This window comes from Diabrotica virgifera, chromosome 8 (genome assembly GCF_917563875.1).
Source record: "Diabrotica virgifera virgifera chromosome 8, PGI_DIABVI_V3a".
Taxonomy (NCBI): domain Eukaryota; kingdom Metazoa; phylum Arthropoda; class Insecta; order Coleoptera; family Chrysomelidae; genus Diabrotica; species Diabrotica virgifera.
The window spans coordinates 180529090-180549844 of record NC_065450.1 but is presented as its reverse complement, the minus strand read 5'-3'; the positions used below and the strand labels follow the sequence as shown (position 1 = coordinate 180549844).

Sequence of the window (20755 nt, the reverse complement as noted above, 5' to 3'; positions counted from 1 at the left end):
TAGGTTATTGTAAAAAAGCTCTCTGGGATAAACAATTTGAATAAGATTTAAACAATTTAATGAATCGCTTTGAAATTTTTGTCACATATTAGGCACCAAAGAAACCTCATTTGACAAAAATTTCAAAACTGTATACTAATTTTTAACAAAGTTATTGCGAAATAAATTTTTTGCAATTTAGGCCTTTTTCGCAATTACTTAACAATAAATGAGTACTTATATTAAACTTTGTAATACGCCATTTTAAAGCTTTTTCCATGCTCTCGAAGATATTTGTACTAAAAAAACCATAAGTTTAACTGTTTTCCATTAATTTGAAAAAAAAAATGAAAAATGCCGTTTTTTGACACCAAATTGTTTATAAATAAAATGGCCGCCAGATTCTACGCAGCAAATAGTTACAATTTGTTCTTATAGGTATTACCTGTTGAAAAAACGCTTCATTACCCTGGCTGTTGAAGGGTCACGATCAGGGTATATTTTTGACTTATTACCCTGACCTAATATAATTACACCGATAATAGTATTAATCTTTGTTGCAGGCGGCTTCTTTTGTCCAAAATGGTGCGAGGAGTGGGTAGTCCTTTACGAGGACTCGACGTTAGCCTGGTACTCAGATAAAGGCTTAAACAGGCCGAAAGGCTGCGTTCGTATTAGTGACGCACCGGAATTATTAGCTGTAGGCGAATGGACCAGACAAGTGCCACGAAGGCCGAAATTTCCACATGCTTGCCATATGGGTATGTTATTTTGTTATGTATTATTTTTTATTTATTTATCCATTAACACTTTATTTGAATTGAAAACACTTAATTTATATTCATTATTCTTAACGTATTTACACAAATTAATTATTTATTCTGTTTACTATTTACAATGACATATAACGATATAACACAAAATTTATACTAAAAATAGAATTCGAAATTTACATCACGACTGAGACTCAAACCCGGGAGACTAAAACTAAAAATTCAGCTTATATGGGCAAACTTTGTTTTACTGGAAAGTACTAGTACATACACGAGAAACCGAGTGTGAATCGGCTCATTTTTTTGCAAAAAAATCGTGAAATTCTTACCGCTTCATAAGTTGCTTTTGTCGTGTATATTTTGTTTATATGATCAGTGAGTTTCATAGCATCAATGTGCTTTTGAAAAAGTTGTAGTTGAAAGAGCTTGAACTAGTCACTAATGAAGAATGTGTGCAATTTTTGGACAGCCATATCTTAACTAAATTTTGTCTTACACAAAACAAAAAGTCCAAAATATTCAGAAAAGCAAAACCTACATTTTTTACTCTTTAATAATTTTGGTTTCGCTAATAACTTGTGTTATTCAAAAAAAAACATTTTTTTCAAAAATAAAAAAAAATACTTTAAATCCAAATTTTTTCAAAAATAACCACTTTGAAGCGGCCCCGAAACTTACAGAATATATAAATAATGTATGTATGTATTGGTTTTAGAACGTCTTTCGACGTTGTCAGATGCCTAACTTCCACGTCCTTCTATCATCCCATTGGCCATCTCTAAGATCCCTTGTACTCATTGCTTTGGTTACCCCTTCTTTCCATGTCTTTTTGGGTCTTCCTCGTTTTTTGCGGTTTGGTGGTACCCACTGCATGATCTTTTTGGGCAATATTGTGTCTTCCATTCTTTGAATATGACCATACCAAATCAACTGTTTCCTCTCAATGCTTGTTGTTAAGTAACTATCTATTCCAATTTGTCGTCTTACTTCCTCATTTCGAACTCTTTCCCTACGGGATATATCTAACGATCTTCTAAACACATCCATTTCTACAGCTTCTAATTTTTTCCTGTTGTTCTCGGTTATTCTCCAAGTTTCTGCTCCGTAAAGTAGGCTGCTTTTAATAAGTGTCTCATAGATATTATATTTTCGCTGTATTCCTATTTCGGAGCTCCAAAGTATTCCATTTAGACAGCCAATTTTTCTTCTAGCTTGTGTTACCCTTTTATTTATTTCCTCATCGTATTTTCCCGTTCTATCGAAGATTACTCCCAGGTACGTGTATTCACTACAGGATGTGATTTGTTCATTATCCTCTAGTTCGATATTGGATAGCTCAGCTCCTATGGGTAGGTATTTAGTTTTTTCCACATTAATTTACAAGCCCCACTGTTCATATTCCTCCTTTAGTTTTCTTGCCATATATTGTAGGTCGTCTTTATCATTAGCTATAATGACTTGGTCATCAGCAAATTGTAAGGTATATAAACAAACCTCTCCGAGGTCTATACCCATACCGTGGAATTTACGTTTCCACTGGTTTAGTGCTTTTGCAACATATATCTTGAACAAAGTTGGTGAAATACAGCAGCCCTGGCGCAGACCCTTGTTAACTATGAACTTTTTAGATAGTGTGTTGCCAATTTTTACTTGTGATGTAGAATTTTCATATAGATTTTTTAAGGCTTTGACTAGAGTGTAGCTGATGTTAGTTTCTTGTAGCGATTTCCACAATTTAGTCACAGAAACGCTGTCGTATGCTTTACGGAGGTCAACAAACATGAGGTGGGTCTCTTGACTGGTTGCTGATTTTTTTTCAATTAATTGTTTTAGGCAGAAGACATTATCTGTGCAAGTCCTTCCAGGGCGGAAACCAGCCTGTTCTTCTTCTTCTTGTTCCCTACACTCCATCTCAATGGGATTTCTAAGAATGCGCCCGTACACCCGGCTTAGTACACATATATAAGTAATACAAAATATAATAATAATATAATATAATAATACAATAATAATATAATAATAAGATAGGTACTAGATCGCCAATAATAATATAGGTACTGAAAATATCGCCAAGTACCGAGATTTGGAGATTCAAATATGAAGTCAATGGAGAATTCAAAGTACCCAGACGATACCTATTGTTATGTCTACTACTGGAGTCATTCCGAAGAACCTCCTCGAAAGCATAAAAAGGCTGGGTCTAAATGAACATCTTTACAAGACCATGCAAAAAGCTGTACTACTCGCAACGGCCAGATGTGTACGAAAATTTTTGTGTAATACACCTGCATACCAAGTCACCTAGGGCTCGATAACACGAAAAGAGTCCCACCAGAGCTCAATCCTTTTGATACCGTAGGTATCTGGGATGAGTCAATTTTCCCCTTAGAGGGAGTGTGAACCGTATGGCTAAATCTGGGATAGGTACCAGTTAATAAATTAACAAGACAAACAAGAGTAATTGATGTGGCGAAACCCAAAAACAATAATCTACGTAGTAAATTTACTGAAAGGATCGCCAAGTACAGAGATCTGGAAATTCAAATACGAAGGCAATGGAGAATGCAAAGTACCCAGACGATACCGATTATTATGTCTACTACTGGAGTCATTCCGAAGACCCTCCTCGAAAGCATGAAAAAGCTGGGTCTGAATGAACATCTTTATAAGACCATGCAGAAAGCTGTACTACTCGCGACGGCCAGAAGTGTACGAAAATTTTTGGGAGACACACCTGCATTCCAAGTCACCTAGGGCTCGATAACACGGAAAGAGTCCCACCAGAGCTCAATCCTTTTGAAACCGTAGGTATCTGGGATGAGTCAATTTTCCCCTTAGAGGGAGTGTGAGCCGTATGGCTAAATCTGGATAATAATATAATAAAATAATAATATATTAATATAATAATATAATAATATAATAATATAATAATATAATAATATAATAATATAATAATATAATAATATAATAATATAATAATATAATAATATAATAATATAATAATATAATAATATAATAATATAATATAATAACCTGTGGGAGTTTTTTGTTAGTTTTTCTATGGGGCCCGGTATTGCACGGTCAGGCGCAAATATTTGGCATTTTTGTTTGGAGAAAGCGGGTTTTGAAGCAAACTTTTGGAGAAAGTAAGTTTTTAAACAATTTCCTTTTTTGGAGATGAAATTGTACATCTTTTGTTTTTTGCCGATTTTAATAGAATAAAAGTAATTAGCTCGATAGTGGTACAACAGATTTTATCGGTTCCAATGACAGTATAGTTCTTGGAATACCATGCCTAAAATCCGTAATATTCCCAACTTACAGGTTTTTTGTTCTTAGTTTTTGCCCATTCATTTTGCATCAGTGTTCTTTTCCTTGCGTTTTTACCAGGTCCTACAGGAGTCACTTGAACATCCATTATGAATAGAAGAAAATATTACTGTACTACAACTTATTTTAAAAGAAAAAACTATGCAAATACTTAGTATTAAAAGTTAATAGCTAATAAAACTACTAAACAAACACTGACATTGCATTAGACACATAGAGTGATTAAATCTGTGAGGGGTTCCTCCACTCACTTTACACGCCTCCTATTGGTCGATTGGAGAAAGACGGGTTTGTTTCAAAAGTCTACTTTTAACAGAGAATTTATATTGGATAAAGCTAATTTTAAGTCAAACTAGGTCTGGATTCGTGTAGGGTTCAACAAACAGATTCAGAAAATATAAACAAATCAATTTCGGCCATGGATGGATAAAGCGAGTTTTGATTCTATACTCTTCATATAATATTATGTCAAAAATCATAAATTGAAAATAAAAATCGACCTGTTGTGGGATTTTCCCCCAAAATCCCCAAGCAATGATTTTATTCCGTAATAAATATAATAATTATAATTTGTAATAAAATGGTTTTTTCCAAAATCAAAATTTTCTTTTTAAAAAGATACATTCTGATAGGGGAGCCCAAGCGGGGATTTTTGCAGATACTAAAGCGCGTCAGATTATCACATGGGGAGAAACCTTCTACACTGTAAATGTACCTATACCACAAATTGGCTTTTAATACAGGGGAGTTCTTTAAGAGGGCCGAAAAAAATTTATCCTTAGAAAATCTCGAAATTTTCAGATGAAGACAAGGTAAATTAAGTACATGCAAAAGAGTGTATATTTCAAAAATCTGTCGATTTGAGCCAGGCATAAGGAAATGGGTGAGTCAAGTTTTACAGAAAAAGCGAATGAACGTCAGATCGAAAAACAAAAAAATACGTTTGCAATATTTTTCTGTACTGGCACTCTATGCATCACTGATCTGGCTTCGCCCTGCACAAAGATATGAAGTGGTGGTAGATTCAGTAGGACTTCCAGCGCTGCTCTAGGAGTGGTTTTTATGGCCCCCCTAAAATACACAGGCATGCTAGCCTTTGTGTATTACCTAGCAGCCTTATTGCTCCCACTTGCTGCGTCTTTGTCCACCACGTCACCGAGCCGTAGGTTATCATGAGCTATCTAATAACCCTTGTGTATAACCATAGAGTCATTTTGAGGTTAAGCCCCCAATTTTTACCACACATTCTTCTACATCTGCCCAAGGACATAGTAGCTTTTTGTGTGGTTTTTATGATGTGAGTATTCCATGTAAGCCTATGATCAAAATAAACCCCAAAGTATTTTGTTTCTTTGGCAAATGAAATCTCTTTTCCTCCCAGCACAGGTGGTTTTAGGCCTTGTAGTGCTGTCTTTTTGGTGAAGTTGACGATTTGTGTTTTCTGAGCATTGACTATCAGTTTCTCTTGTTTACACCAGTCGTCAACTATATTTAGGGCTGCTTGCATTCTTCCAGACACCACCTGGGCAAACCTGCCCCTGACAACGATTGCTATATCGTCCGCGTATCCTAGACAGTAAAAGTCTTCTGTGGACAGATTTTTGAGAAGATCATCTACCAAGGTTGCCCAAAGTAGAGGTGAAAGAACTCCTCCCTGTGGACAGCCTCCACCTACTCTTGCTTTGATGGTTGCTTTACCCAGAGTAGATATTACTATCCTATTCTCCAGGGATGCCCTTATCCATCTGCAAATTACCGCAGGTGCGCCTCGTCTACTCATAGCCCCTATCAAAGAGCTGGTAGTAACATTATTAAATGCCCCTTCAATATCTAAAAAAGCGGCCATTGCTATCTCTTTGTCCTCCATTGACTTTGAGATAAGCCTATTTAGATCATCCAATGCAGAGTCCGTAGATTTACCAGGTTGGTATGCGTATTGACGATTGCTTAGAGGATTATCTTTTAGCACTTCGTCCCTGATGTATCTATCCAGAAGCCTTTCTAGTGTTTTTAATAGAAAAGAGGATAGGCTTATTGGTCTATATGACTTTGGTGTTAAGTCTGATACTTTACCTACCTTAGGCAAGTATATAACTTTAACCTTTTGCCATATTTCCGGTATGACTCCCCATGCTAAACAGGCTTTGAGGAGCTTGCATAGGTGTGCTATCAATACCTCCAATCCCATATGCAACAGTATCGGATATATGCAATCTGTCCCAGAAGACTTATATGGCCGAAATTTATTTATAGCCCATCTAATTCTTTTCGGTCTTGTGATTGCTGTGGCTATTTCCCAATCTATAAATCTCGGCCTAATCAGCCTTTGGTCTATGTTGGTTCGCCTATCTGCATCATTCAGAAATGTTGAGCCCGGAAAGTGCGTATTTATCAGTTCTATAAGACTTTCTTCTTTGGTGTCCGTAAATTTGCCATTAGCTTTCTTTAGGAAACCTACTTCTTTAGTTGTAGCACCATCCTTTGCCAGGATCTTATGGATTCGAGAACCGGCCGGGATATCTGTAATCTCCTCGCAAAACTCTCTCCATGAATTCCTTTTAGCTTTCCGAATTTCTTTATTGTGTAGCGTTAGCTTATACCTGTAGGCATCCCAATCTTGGTTACTTTTGGCTTTGTTAAATAGGCTTCGGCCTTCCGACCTCATACTCTTTAAGCCGTTGTTCCACCAGACTGTATTACTGCCCGTATTTTTCCTTGTTTTTTGTGGACACCTCTATCGAATGTTACCAAACACGACTCCCCACGGATAAGGGGATAAGGAATATTTTTTAACTTTTTTTGAATTATGGATAGCCACTATAATGAAAAACTTAACTTTTTGGTTTTAAAACCTACTCTCCATGGCTCAAAAGGGTCCCATAACGCTCGAGTAACTTTAAATTTAGCATACTTTCCTCCCCTACTATAAGTGAATAAAATTGAATTAATACGGTACCGGTGTATATGGGACCATTTGTGATACTGAAATTAATGAATGGACTAATTTGCGTTATTGCGTAGAGCTGAAAAAGTAATTTAAAAGTCAATTCAATTCCAGCTTTTATGAATACTATCGGCTCTCGTAGTGCAGTCACTGAAGGTTTTCACCTCCTATTTCGTTGAACCTCCATCGATTTGCTTGCGCTTTTACCCTGAGGGAGATTTCGCCCGCTTCTCGGAGGTGGAAATTATTATATTAAAAATACCCACAGAAATAGAGAGTCCAATTTTAAATAAAATTTGTTATTTTAATTATTCAAATAAATGAATAATTTTTAAGTTATTAAAGATGAAATATTTTGATTTTTCGTTAAAAAAACTTGTTTCAACACGGTTTTTCGTAAATAACTCAAAAACACTAAGTTTTTTCGGAAAAGTTATCATTACGAAAATTTTTTTTTATTTATTTTTTTTATTAATGGCTTTGACATAGCCAATTAGCCAGACTATTTGTTTTTTTTTTGTATGGTATCACAATAACAATTTTAAGTTAATATCTAAGCCTACTTATTATCTAAATTTACAGGGTGTTATAATATATTAATTATTTAATTACGAAAATTAAAGTTAATAAAAAATCAAAATTCAACCTTAAACAACAGGAGAACGTTGCATTTCATTAAATATAGCTACTAAACATTTTTTAATTACTTACATAGAAATGCCTATCAAAAAAACTATAGAAGTCGATAGCGGTAAAATTATAGTATAGTATAGTTGATCCAAAAGATGGCATAACCCAAACATCCAAAGTGAAAGTTATCCTTCAACACCAAATTGTTCTATATAGTCCACATAATGTCCAGAAAAAAGTCACACCATTTTGAGCGTCGGGTTGGGGGGGGAGAGGGGGGAGAAATTGGTAAATTCGTAGTTTTTTAAGTTTTTCGCCAATATTTCTAAAACTATGCGGTTTAGCATGAACAACCCTCTATACAAAATTGTTCTACATTAAATTTGAAATAAAAAAGGTCTTATGCATAATCTTTCTAAAATGAATGGTTCCAAACTTACGGAGGTATTATAGTATAACTGGTCCCAAAAAAGGCCTAACCAAAACATCCAAAGTAAAAGTTTTCCTCCATCACCAAAATGTTCTATATAGTCCACATATTGTTCAGTAAAAAGTTACACCATTTTGAGCGTCTGATTTGGGAGGGAGATGGGAGAGAAACCGGTAAATTAGTAGTTTTTTTTTTAAGTTTTTCGTCAATATTTCTAAAACTATACTTTATCGTAAACAATGTTATATACAAAAATGTTCTACATAAAATTTAAAACAAAAAATGTTTTATACACACTTGTTATAAAATCAACGGTTCCAGAGTTACGGAGGGTGAAAAGTCTAGGTTTTCGATACTTTTTATATTTTTTGGGCAATATTTATGATATAACTATACCAAAAACCCAGACATCCAAAGTGAAAGTTATCCTCCAACACCAAATTGTTCTATATGGTCTACATAATGTTCAGAAAAAAGTCACACCATTTTGAGCGTCGGGTTTGGGGGGGAGAGGGGGGAGAAATCGGTAAATATAAAAAGTATCGAAAACCTCCACTTTTCACCCTCCGTAACTCTGGAACCGTTGATTTTATAACAATTATGTATAGAACCTTTTTTGTTTTAAATTTTATGTAGAACATTTTTCTATAGAACGTTCCTTACGCTAAAGCATAGTTTTAGAAATATTGACGAAAAACTTAAAAAACTACTAATTTAGAGACTTCTCCCCCATCTCCCCCCAAACCGGACCTCAAAATGGTGTAACCTTTTACTGAACAATATGTGGACCATATAGAACAGTTTGGTGTTGAAGGAAAACTTTTACTTTGGATGTCTGGGTTAGGCCTTTTTTTGGACCAATTATACTATACTACCTCCGTAACTTTGGAACCGTTCATTTTAGAAGGGTTATGCATAAAGCCTTTTTTATTTCAAATTTAATGTAGAACAATTTTGTGTAGAAGGTTGTTCATTCTAAACCGCTTAGTTTTAGAAATATTGACGAAAAACCTAAAATACTACGAATTTGTAGAATTCTTCCCCCTCTCCCCCCAAACCCGACGCTCAAAATGGTGTGACTTTTTTCTGAACATTATGTGGACCATATAGAACAATTTGGTGTTGGAGGATAACTTTCACTTTGGATGTCTGGGTTTGGGTCTAACTATACCATACTATTAAGCAAGTTATAATGAAAATAAGAGGACCCTTTCGAATTTTTTAGGAAAAAAAAATAAATCATACGTCATTTCAACAAAACTTAAAATTTATAGTAATCCGTATAAAACTTTTTTTATTTTAATATATGTTATGAACTCAAAAGTTTTGACTGGTTTAGAATGCATATTTTTGAAAAAAAAAAATATGATTTAAAAAATTATAATTGATAATAACTCCAGAAATAAGAGGTACTTAATAAGGTTAAGTATAACTGAAAATACGTATAGTAAGAAATGATGTAGAACTAAAGGACACCGCACAAACCTTATGGAAATTAGGTGCCAGTGGATTTAGTTCATATTTTGGGAAAATACTCTTTGAAGCATGGTGATGAAAAGTTTTCATGGGCACAACTCGATCGTATGGAGGATTTTCAAGATATAGAGGCCCAAACTCGGAAAATTATAAGATTTACTGGGTATTCCAATTTCCTGAGTTATCCTTATACTGGTTTTCTGGCAACATGTAGAAGTTTGGATCAAGGAAAAGTACTAGTAGTCTAGGATTTTTCCTGGCTATCCAATGGCGACCTTTTGACCTTGACCTTCAACGGACGTCACCTTCTAGAGTTTCGAGGGTTTTTATCATTAAATTGTTATAAACAAATTACTCATGGATTTTTGGGATCGCTGAACACGAATATGCCATCAGAATTGGCCTCCGGATCACGTGGTAACCAGGGCCACTGCAAGGGACGTCATCTTCTAGATTTTCGATGGTTCTCGTTTAAGTGATGCAAATGAATTACTGGAGGGTTTTTTGAGGTCGTTAAACAAGAATATGCCACCAGAACCGACTTCCGGAGCACCTGGTTTCCAAGGTCAATGAAAGAGGCTCCTGGAGTTTCGAGTGTCTTCGGTACTACATTAATCCAGATTACTTATAGGTTTTGGGGGTTGCTGAAAACAAATACGTGATCAGCACAGACACAGAAACACCTGGTGAGTAAGACAGATTATCTTCTGGAGTTTTGGAGAAACCAAATGGATTACTCTTAGGTTTTTGGGGTTGCTGAACTTGCATATACTATCAGATCCGACCTACGAATCACATTGTGCCTACGGTACGTCAACTTCTGGAGTTTCGAGGGTTTTCGGCATTAAATTGATAAAAACGGAATGCTCGTGGCTTTTTTGGGGTCGCTGAACGCTAATACGACATCAGATCTGACCCACGGAGCACCTGGTGCCTAAGGTTATTCATCTTCTCGAGTTTTGACAGTTTTCGGTATTAAATTGATACGAATGGATTACTCATGGCTTTTTGAAGTTGCTGAACACGAATATGCCATCAGAACAGACACCGGAGCACCTATCGCCTAACGCACGTCATCTTCTGGAGTTTCGAGAGTTTTCGGTACCAAACTGATGCAAACGGGTACTTGGATGTTTTCTGATTTGCTGTTCAAAGAAAGCGTACAAATTGGAGAAAACTTTTTTGCTCTTTGTAGATTTTTAATAAATAACTATGTTGTGCTGTTTAATTGTTTTGATTATTTATAAATATAAACTCAATTTATTTGAAAATGTTTTACTTTCATTTACGTTAGATCGATTTACCATATTCTATTTTGATAGTGTTATTCATCGTGATCACAGAATCTTTGAGTCTTTTATTCAAGTCATATTCGTGTTCAGCAGCCCCAAAGACACAAGAGTACCGAAAACTCTCGAAACCCCAGAAGATGACGTGCCTTAGGCACCAAGTACCCCGGTGTCTGTTCTGATGGCGTATTTGTATTCATCAGCCACAAAAACCCATAAGTAATACCCATCTGCATCAATTTAATGCCGAAACTTCTCGATACTCCAAAATAAGACCTGCCTTAGGCACCAGGTGATCCGTGGGTCAGATCTGATGGCGTATTCATGTTCAGCAGCCCTAAAATCCTGTGAGTAATCAGTTTACATTAATTTAGTACCGAAAGCTCTCGAATCTCCAAAACATGACGTGACTTAGGCACCAGGTACTCCGTTGTCCGTTCTGATGGGGTATTCAGCAACTCCAAGAACCTATGAGTAATCCGTTTGCATTAATGTAATACCAAAAACCGTCGAAACTTCAGGAGCCCCTTTCATTGACCTTGTAAACCAGGTTCTCCGGTAGTCGGTTCTGGTGGCATATTCGTGTTTAGCGACCTTAAGAAACCCTCCAATAATTCATTTGCATCAATTAAGTGCCGAAGACCATCTAAACTCTAGAAGATGACGTCCCTTGCAGTGACCCTGGCGACCACGTCCTCCGGAAGTCAATTATGGTGGCATATTCGTGTTTAGCGATCCCAAAAACCCATGTGTAATCTGTTTATATCAATTTAATGCTGAAAACCATCGAAACTCTAGAAGATGACGTCCGTTGAAGGTCAAGGTCAAAGTAAAGGTCGCCATTGGATAGCCAGGAAAAAATCCTAGACTACTAGTACTTTTATTTAATCCAAACTTCTACATGTTGCCAGATAACCAGTACCTCAGGGAATTGGAATACCCAGTAAATCTTATAATTTTCCGAGTTTGTGCCTCTATATCTTGAAAATCCTCCATACGATCGAGATGCGCCCATGAGAACTTTTTATCAGGATGCTTCAAAGAGGATTTTCCCAAATTATGAACTGAATCTATTGGGACCTAATTTCCATAAGGTTTGTGCAGGGTACCTTTAGTTTTTCATTTGTTAAAGTTTTTACTTACCTTTTAATTTTTGTATGATAAAAAATAACTGAGATAGAAACGTCTAAAGCCTAAATTTTACTGTGAGTACCATGTAAACGCGTTGACACAAAATTACGCCTTGTTCGAGCGTTAATATTTCCTATTGCCATCTACGCTTTGGAGACTAGGACCATCAAAAAAGCAGATTCAAAACGTATAATGGCATTTGATATGTGGGTCTACCGGAGAATGTTGCGCATACCATGGACCGCACATCGCACAAAAAATTCAATATTAAAATAGAAGTAGGTTGAATGCTCGAATATATGGAATTTATAGGAATACAAGGCAGATAACGAGCACCTAGTTTAATTAAATCTTACCCAAGTATAGTTTCGCTTACTTAGCATCATCAGGGGCATTTTGTCAAATCAGGAAGGTATCCCAGAAAAATGCAACATTTGAAGACATAAGTGGATAAAGGTCATATGTCACAAAATAATGTTTTAGAGTAATGAGCATTTTAATCTCTTTTGTCCCAAGTTATAGGCTATTTATTATATTCAAAATAAGATAGCTAAAAGGAACTACAACGTTAACGGGGTTTTATTATTTCATATGATCAATGGACATCTATATATGAAAAAACCCTGGAGTGCTACCATTTAAAGGGGTGCGTTTTTGAGAAATGGGTGAATTAGTCCCTGGGCACAGGTTACATTAAGGTGAGTTCTATGCACCTTTGATACAAACATATCTACATAAAAATGGTTAAATTTCCTATCTAAATATCACTTTTTAAAATCAACAGTACTTTTTTTACAAAAATATGTTCAAAAGAAAAAGCACAAAGAAACCCAAAAGAAAGGAATTTTGTTTTTTGTCCCATAACTTTTGTCCACGAGGATATAGGTATAGATATTGCTTTACAGAAAAAAAACCTACACATCTTTTCTTTAAAATTTTGTTTAGTAGAGGTAATTAGGATTTACAGTTTTTGAAATATGATTTTTCAAAATTCGCCACTCACAGCAATTTTGGGCAATTTTTCTTGTTATTTCGCAAATATTGTTCTGTAACTTTTTTCTACGTTACGTTAGGTGTATGCAATGGTACACGCAATAGGAATAGAAATGAATTATCTTTAAAATTGTCTACTGTATAACGTTGTACGACTTTTTTTAAAGAGATTATGGTTTTTCAAGGTTTTATACTTTTAACGATTTTTTATAATTTAATATAAGAATAAAATAATATTATTATATAGTACATATATTATATAATATCATATTATATATAGTATATACAATATAATATTATATTATATATTATATTTTATATAATACCTAATATAAAAAAAATATTATTTTTTACATTTTTTACAATTATTTTTGAAATTTCTCATTATAACTTTTTTCTTCTAGATTTAGGTATATATTATATTATATGATAAAAAAAGCTTATTTTGTTTACTTTAAAATTGTGTATTACAAAAAATTCTAGGATTATTTTTGAATAAGATATTATTTTTCAAAATGTAATAAGTACTTGCAACGATTTTTGATTTTAGGATTATTTGTTAAATTTCTCATTATAACTTTTTTTTTCTTGTACATGAATGTACTATATATTGCTCAATAGAGAGGGTTTACTTTCTGTTCTTTAAAATGGTGTATCATCTATATTTAAATGATGGGAACCGAGTTATTCTTTGATATTTTTTACCTGTATTATTTAAAATTATTTCTTTTACAAAAATTACATAAACATTAGTCTTAGAAAACATCACTCTAGTTAAAATTATTTAAACGTTGGCATGTAACAAAATTTCAAAATCAAAGTCCATCTCTTCGTTAGCATTAGCTTCATTATCTTCCTTTGACAGCTCAGTTATCTTAGAGTTCCCACAAAATTAGTACCCATGCACATGCACCATTTGCAGAATATTGAACAACTAATTCCTATCTTCCTACAACCGTAGTTTTTTGTACATCCTTTGGTACATTTACATGCTATTTTTTCAAGCAAAGCTTGTGGTGCAGGAGCTTTGACAGTACCGGGAGCTTGCCCGGCCGAGTCAAGTGGATCCTAAGTATTACCTATAAAAAATAAGGTTCAATCATAACCCACAATCACATAAAAAAGTTATAATGAGAGATTTAAAAAATATTCCTAAAATCAAAAATCTTTGCAAGTACTTATTACATTTTGAAAAAGCATACCTTATTCAAAAATAATCCTAGAGGTTTTTATAATACACCATTTTAAAGTAAACAGAATAAGCGTTCTTTTTTATTATATAATATATACCTAAATGTAGAAAAAAAAAGTTATAATGGGAAATTTAAAGAAAAACGTAAAAAATATAAAAACTCGTTAAAAGTATAAAATCTTGAAAAAGATAACTTCTTTAAAAGAAGTCGTACAACATTATACAGTAGAACATTTTAAAGGTAATTGATTTCTATTTCCCTTACATGTACCATTGCATATGCCTAAAGTTACGTAGAAAAAAGTTACAGAACAATATTTGCGAAATAACAAGGAAAATTGCCCAAAATTGCTGTGAGTGGCGAATTTTGAAAAATCATATTTCGAAAATTGTAAATCCTAATGACCTCTACCAAACAACATTTTAAAGAGAAAATATGTAAGTTTTTTTTCTGTAAAGCAATGTCTATACCTATATCCCCGTGGACAAAAGTTATGGGACAAAAAACAAAATTTCTTTCTTTTGGGTTTCTTTGTGCTATTTCTTTTGAATATATTTTTATAAAAAAAGTATTATTGACTTTAAAAAGTAATATTCAGATAGTAAATTTAACTAGAAACAATTTTTATATAGACGTGTTTGTACCAAAAGTGCATAGAACTCACCCTAATATAACCTGTGCCCAGGAACTAATTCACCCATTTCTAAAAAACGCAACCCTTTAAATGGTAGCACTCCGCGGTTTTTTCATGTATAGAGATTCATTGACCATATGAAATAATAAAACCCCGTTAACGTTGTAGTTCCTTTCCATAGTACATAATGAATAGCCTATTAGTTATTTATTTTATTTTGCATTTCTACACTCTTTTAAACAGGTATTTGAATGCCCTTTTTTCACACTTTAAGTTGAGTTTAAAAATTTTAAATTTTGTGGACATATTACCTTTATCCACATAGTAAAAATAATTAAAAAAACGTTAGGGTTAAGTGGAAAAAAAAGAGTTAAGTATCCAAAATGGGCATTGATTGTCAAAAAAAAATTGCAATACAAACTGTAAAATTAATAAAAACATATTTTTTAGTAGGTTCTTCTTTTCTTTTTGGGATTTTTTTTATTTTCCTCTGTCGCGTTTTCATAAAACCATCTATACTCTTCGGGAACAAATTTTATTCGGTGTCTTAAATTTCCCAGTTTTTCCAAACTCAAACTACCAGTTTTATTTTCCAGTCTTCTTGGTCTATATTCAGTTGTGGTCAGATGTGCTGTCCTTTTTTTCTTAAATCTACTTGCTGAAATGGCATGTAGTCATTAAGGTATCTATGTCTTATAGAGATAGAAGCCAAATTCGTCCACTCTTATCCATTTTACGTAACACGAAAATTAACCTTTTGATTTGAAGTGTTTGTTTGCTTTTTACATAAATAGAGGTTCGTCAGCAGATCTTCAAAATAGTAGAAAAAATTCTCCATATTTACACATTTCACATGGATAAAGGTATTATGTCCAAATGCGATCTTGGACATATTACCTTTATCCACTAAAATTCGAAAATCTAGTGGGACATATTGCGATAATACCTTCCTGTAATTTTTATTTAGCTAAAAATAGGTTATTTTAAAATTTTAAAAGGTAAAACAACATATTAGAAGAACAAAAACCTAATAAAACAATTTTCTCAAAAAAGAAAATTTGTTTTATAAATTGGCAACCAACACATAACATAAAACACACACTGTACGAAGAAAAAACAGATCAAAAATAAATTAAATTATGCCGGGTATTACATCTTGGCAAGACGAACAACAATGTTCTTACAGTTGTCGACTTGCCAAAATATAGTACCCGGCATAATTTAATTTATTTTTTTATATGTTTGTTCTTCGTACAGTGTGTGTGTTTTATTTTATGTGTTAGTTGCCAATCTAAAAAATTTCTTTCTTGCCAAACAAATGTTGCAGATTGCTGGGGTATCTTCCTGATTTAACGAAATGTGCCTGACGATGCTAAGTTGGCGAAAGTATACTTGGGGAAGATTTATTTAAACTAGGTGCTCGATAATAGGCTATTGATTCTATTCAAAAGAAGATAGCTAAAAGGAACTACAACGTTAACGGGGTTTTATTATTTAATATGGTCAATCGACATCTATATATGAAAAAACCGCGGAGTGCTACCATTTCAATGAATGCGTTTTTGAGAAATGGGTGAATTAGTCCATGGGCACAGGTTACATTAGGGCGAGTTCTATGCACTTTTGGTACAAACATGTCTACATAAAAATTGTTTCTGGTTAAATTTCCTATCTAAATATCACTTCTTAAAGTCAATGATACTATTTTTTACAAAAATATATTCAAAAGAAAAAGCACAAAGACACCCAAAAAAAGAAATTTTGTTTTTTGTCCCATAACTTTTGTCCACGAGGATATAGGTATAGCCATTGCTTTACAGAAAAAAAAACCCACATATTTCTTCTCTAAAATGTTGTCTAGTAGAGGTAATTAGGATTTATAGTTTTCGAAATATGATTTTTCAAACTTCGCCACTCACAGCAATTTTAGGCAATTTTCCTTGTTATTTCGCAAATATTGTTCTGTAACTTTTTTCTCCGTAACTTTAGGTATATGCAATGGTACACGTAATAGGAATAGAAATCAATTATCTTTAAAATGGTTTACTGTACGACTTTTTTTAAAGAGATTATGTTTTTTCAAGGTTTTATACTTTTAACGATTTTTTCTAATATAATATAAAAACTAAATAATCATATTATATAATATATTATATATTATATAATATTATATTATATATAGTATATTTAATATAATATTATATTATATATTATATATTATATAATACCTAATATAAAAAAAATTATTTTTTACATTTTTTAGGAATACTTTTGAAATTCCTGACCTTTTTCTTCTTGTATATGAATATATTACATATTGCTCAACAAAGAGGGCTTACTTTCTGTTCTTTGAAATGGTGTATCATCTATATTTAAATATGTAATGGAAACTGGAAACCGAGTGATTCTTTGAATTTTTTTTACCTGTATTATATAAATTTTTTCTTTTAAAAAAATTACATAAACATTAATCTTAGAAAACATCACTTTAGTTAAAATTATTTAAACGTTGAAATTTAAAAAATTTTCAAAATCAAAGTCCATCTCTTTGTTGGCATTAGCTTCAATATCTTCCTCTGATACCTCAGTTATCTTAGAGTTCCCACAATTAGTACCCATGCACATGCACCCTTTGCAGAATATTGAACAACTAATTCCTATCTTCCTACAACCGCAGTTTTTTGTACATCCTTTGGTATTTTTTAATAAATGTTTTTTAATAAAAAAGATAGCATGTAAATGGTATAAAAATACCATTTACATGCTATTTTTTCAAGCAAAGCTTGTGGTGCAGGAACTTTGACAGTAAATATTGGAATTAATCCATATTTTGAAGTTTGCCCGGCCAAGTCAAGTGGATCCTAAGTATTACCTATAAAAAATAAGGTTCAATCATAACACATAATCACATAAAAAAGTTATAATGAGGAATTTAAAAAATAATCCTAAAATCAAAAATCGTTGCAAGTACTTATTACATTTTGAAAAAGCATATCTTATTCAAAAATAATCATAGAATTTTTTATAATACACCATTTTAAAGTAAACAGAATAAGCTTTCGTCTTTATTATATAATATGTATCTAAATGAAGAAGAAAAGGTATAATGGGAAATTTAAAAAATAATCGTTAAAAATATAAAATCTCGTTAAAAGGATAAAGTCTTGAAAAAGATAACCTCTTTAAAAGAAGTCGTACAACATTATACAGTAGAACATTTTAAAGGTAATTGATTTATGTTCATCTTACATGTACCATTGCATATGCCTAAAGTTACGTAGAACAAAGTTACAGAACAATATTTGCGAAATAACAAGGAAAATTTCCCAAAATTGCTGTGAGTGTCGAAATTTGAAAAATCATATTTCGAAAACTCTAAATGCTAATGACCTCTACCTAACATAATTTTAAAGACAAAATATGTAAGTTTTTTTTCTTTGAAGCAATGTCTATACCTATATCCCCGTGGACAAAAGTTATGGGACAAAAAACAAAATTTCTTTCTTTTGGATTTCTTTGTGCTTTTTCTTTTGAATATATTTTTGTACTAAAAAGTATCTTTGACTTTAAAAAGTTATATTTAGATAGAAAATTTAACCAGGAACAATTTTTATGTAGAAAAGTTTTTACCAAAAGTGCATAGAACTCAACCTAATGTAACCTGTGCCCAGGGACTAATTCACCCATTTCTCAAAAACGCACCCCTTTAAATGGTAGCACTCCGCGGTTTTTTCACATATAGAGATTCATTGACCATATGAAATAATAAAACCCCGTTAACGTTGTAGTTCCTTTCTATAGTACTTAATCAATAGCCTATAATTACCTTTTATTCTTATAAATTCAATATTAGCCGAACTTAACATAAAAACTAGACTCACCACAGCTATCAACCAAAATATACTAAGCTAATTTGGCATATATCTAGAAGAACAAAAAGCATAGCACAAATGATAGTTGAAGGCAATGTAGAGGGCAGAAGATCCAGAGGAAGACCTCCGTTACGATGATCGGACCAAATAAAGGACATGACTGGTTACTAATTCTCCGAAGCAAAACAACACGCGCAGAAGAGAGAGAATTGGACAGAAATAGTCAAACTGCTTACATGACGCCACTATATCCTTACGAAGGGGAAAATATAGAGGAGGAGGACCATGTAACCGCGGCAATTCAACATTTTATCTTTTAAAAAATAATGGATTTAGAAGATTAAGTTTGCTACGATGTTATAGCCCTTGCAATTATCTTTGAAATGGTTTCAGCTAAACCTGATATTGTAAAAATTAACGGAGTTATTTTAAAAAAAACCAATAACATTTTTTTGGAAAAATTTTTGTAGCTGCGATTTTGTACGTATAAAAGGTGCGTAGAAGCCGAATTACTCGTTTGTAGTAAGAGATACGAAAAAATATTATTTAGATGGGATTGGGGCATAGACATAATCAGAATTTAAAAATATTTCCGAATATACAGGGCCATCTGTATTGAAAAGTTGAAACAAACTTATCTTTTTTTTTTAATGGAACACCCTGTAATTTTAAATTTTTAGCTTCTCTTCGATATTTTCTTTCGTAAAATATAAGGTTTTGCTATGCCATACGAAGTTGTTTTAAAAATAACGTTTTTTTTATTTTCATAGCAATACTTACATCCTTTATTCTAAATATTCCACATTACTAACTGCTTGTATTTGTAAGTTGTTGTGTATTCTCACCAAACATTAATTGTAACAATTATTACGTGAAATGTTATTAGTTTGCACGCGAAAATATTCAATTAAAAATATTGTTTTCATAATTTTCGATTACAGGAGTGGTTGCTAAAAGAGCTAAAAAATTAATTAAAATATAAATATTGCATCTAAATGTTAAATATTTATTTTATTCAATTAAACGAGATTACTTCCGCCAGAACGCTGAAATCTGCATTAAAAAAGGTGGATATCACCCCTAAAATGCAAAATGCGCAAGTTCGCACCATATCACTTTTATTTTTAGGTATCATCTAGCCAGTCACCAATTTTCATTAAAATCGATGGAGGTTCAACTAAATCGGAGGTGAAAATCTTCAGTGAGCGCACTTTCAGAAATATAAAAAATAATTAAAAAAAAGGGTGTATTTCACCCCTAAAATGCAAAAAGAGCAAGTTGGCACCATATTACTTCTGTTTTCTGAGGTATTTTTAACTACTCACCTATTGTCATAAAAATCGATGGAGGTTCATCGGAGTCGGAGGTAGAAATCTTTAGTAACTGGATTTTCAGAAATATAAAAAATAATTTAAAAAGGGTAGATTTCACCTTTAAATCGCAATAAATGCAAATGGGCACCATATAATTTTTCTTTTTTGAGATATCCTCTAACCAGTCACCAATTTTCATAAAAATCGATGGAGTTTCAACGAAATCGGAGGTGAAAATCTTCAATAAGTGCTTTTTCAGATATATAAAAAATAATGAAAAAAAGGATGGATTTCACCCCTAACATGCAAAAGACATCATTCTTAGTAGACTAATCCCTTATGCTGAAAATGTCCTAGGAGAATATCAAGCCGGTTTTAGGGCAAACAGATCCACAATAGATCAACTATTCACACTGAGACAGCTTCTAGAAAAGGTATGGGAGTATAACAGACCCATACACAATCTCTTTATAGACTTTCGACAGGCATATGACAGCGTCGAAAGAAGCCAAGTATGGAATGCCATGGCGGAGTTCTCAATACCAAAGAAACTCATTCGGATGACTAAAGTCTGTATGGTGAAAATAATAAACTATCTGACAGCTTCGAAATGAACAGTGGACTCAAACAGGGTGATGCATTATCTCCACTACTTTTTAACTTGTATTAGAGAAAGCCATGAGGTCAGCTGAAATAAAAACAGAACTGCTATCGGTTAAAGGTCCCAAGTTATTACTAGCATACGCAGATGACATTGATCTCGTTGGA

The 20755-nt window shown here is 33.1% G+C and overlaps 1 protein-coding gene across 1 annotated transcript in view; it reads left to right on the top strand.

The window, feature by feature from the left end:
- Positions 1–208: 208 nt before the first annotated feature.
- LOC114332169 (uncharacterized) overlaps positions 209–20755 on the top strand; it is a 400535-nt gene continuing 379988 nt past the window's right edge. Inside the window, exons 1-2 of the mRNA XM_050659182.1 lie at positions 209–212; positions 543–740. Of these exons, the coding sequence (XP_050515139.1) occupies positions 209–212; positions 543–740 (202 nt within the window). The remainder of the gene's footprint in view (positions 213–542; positions 741–20755) is intronic.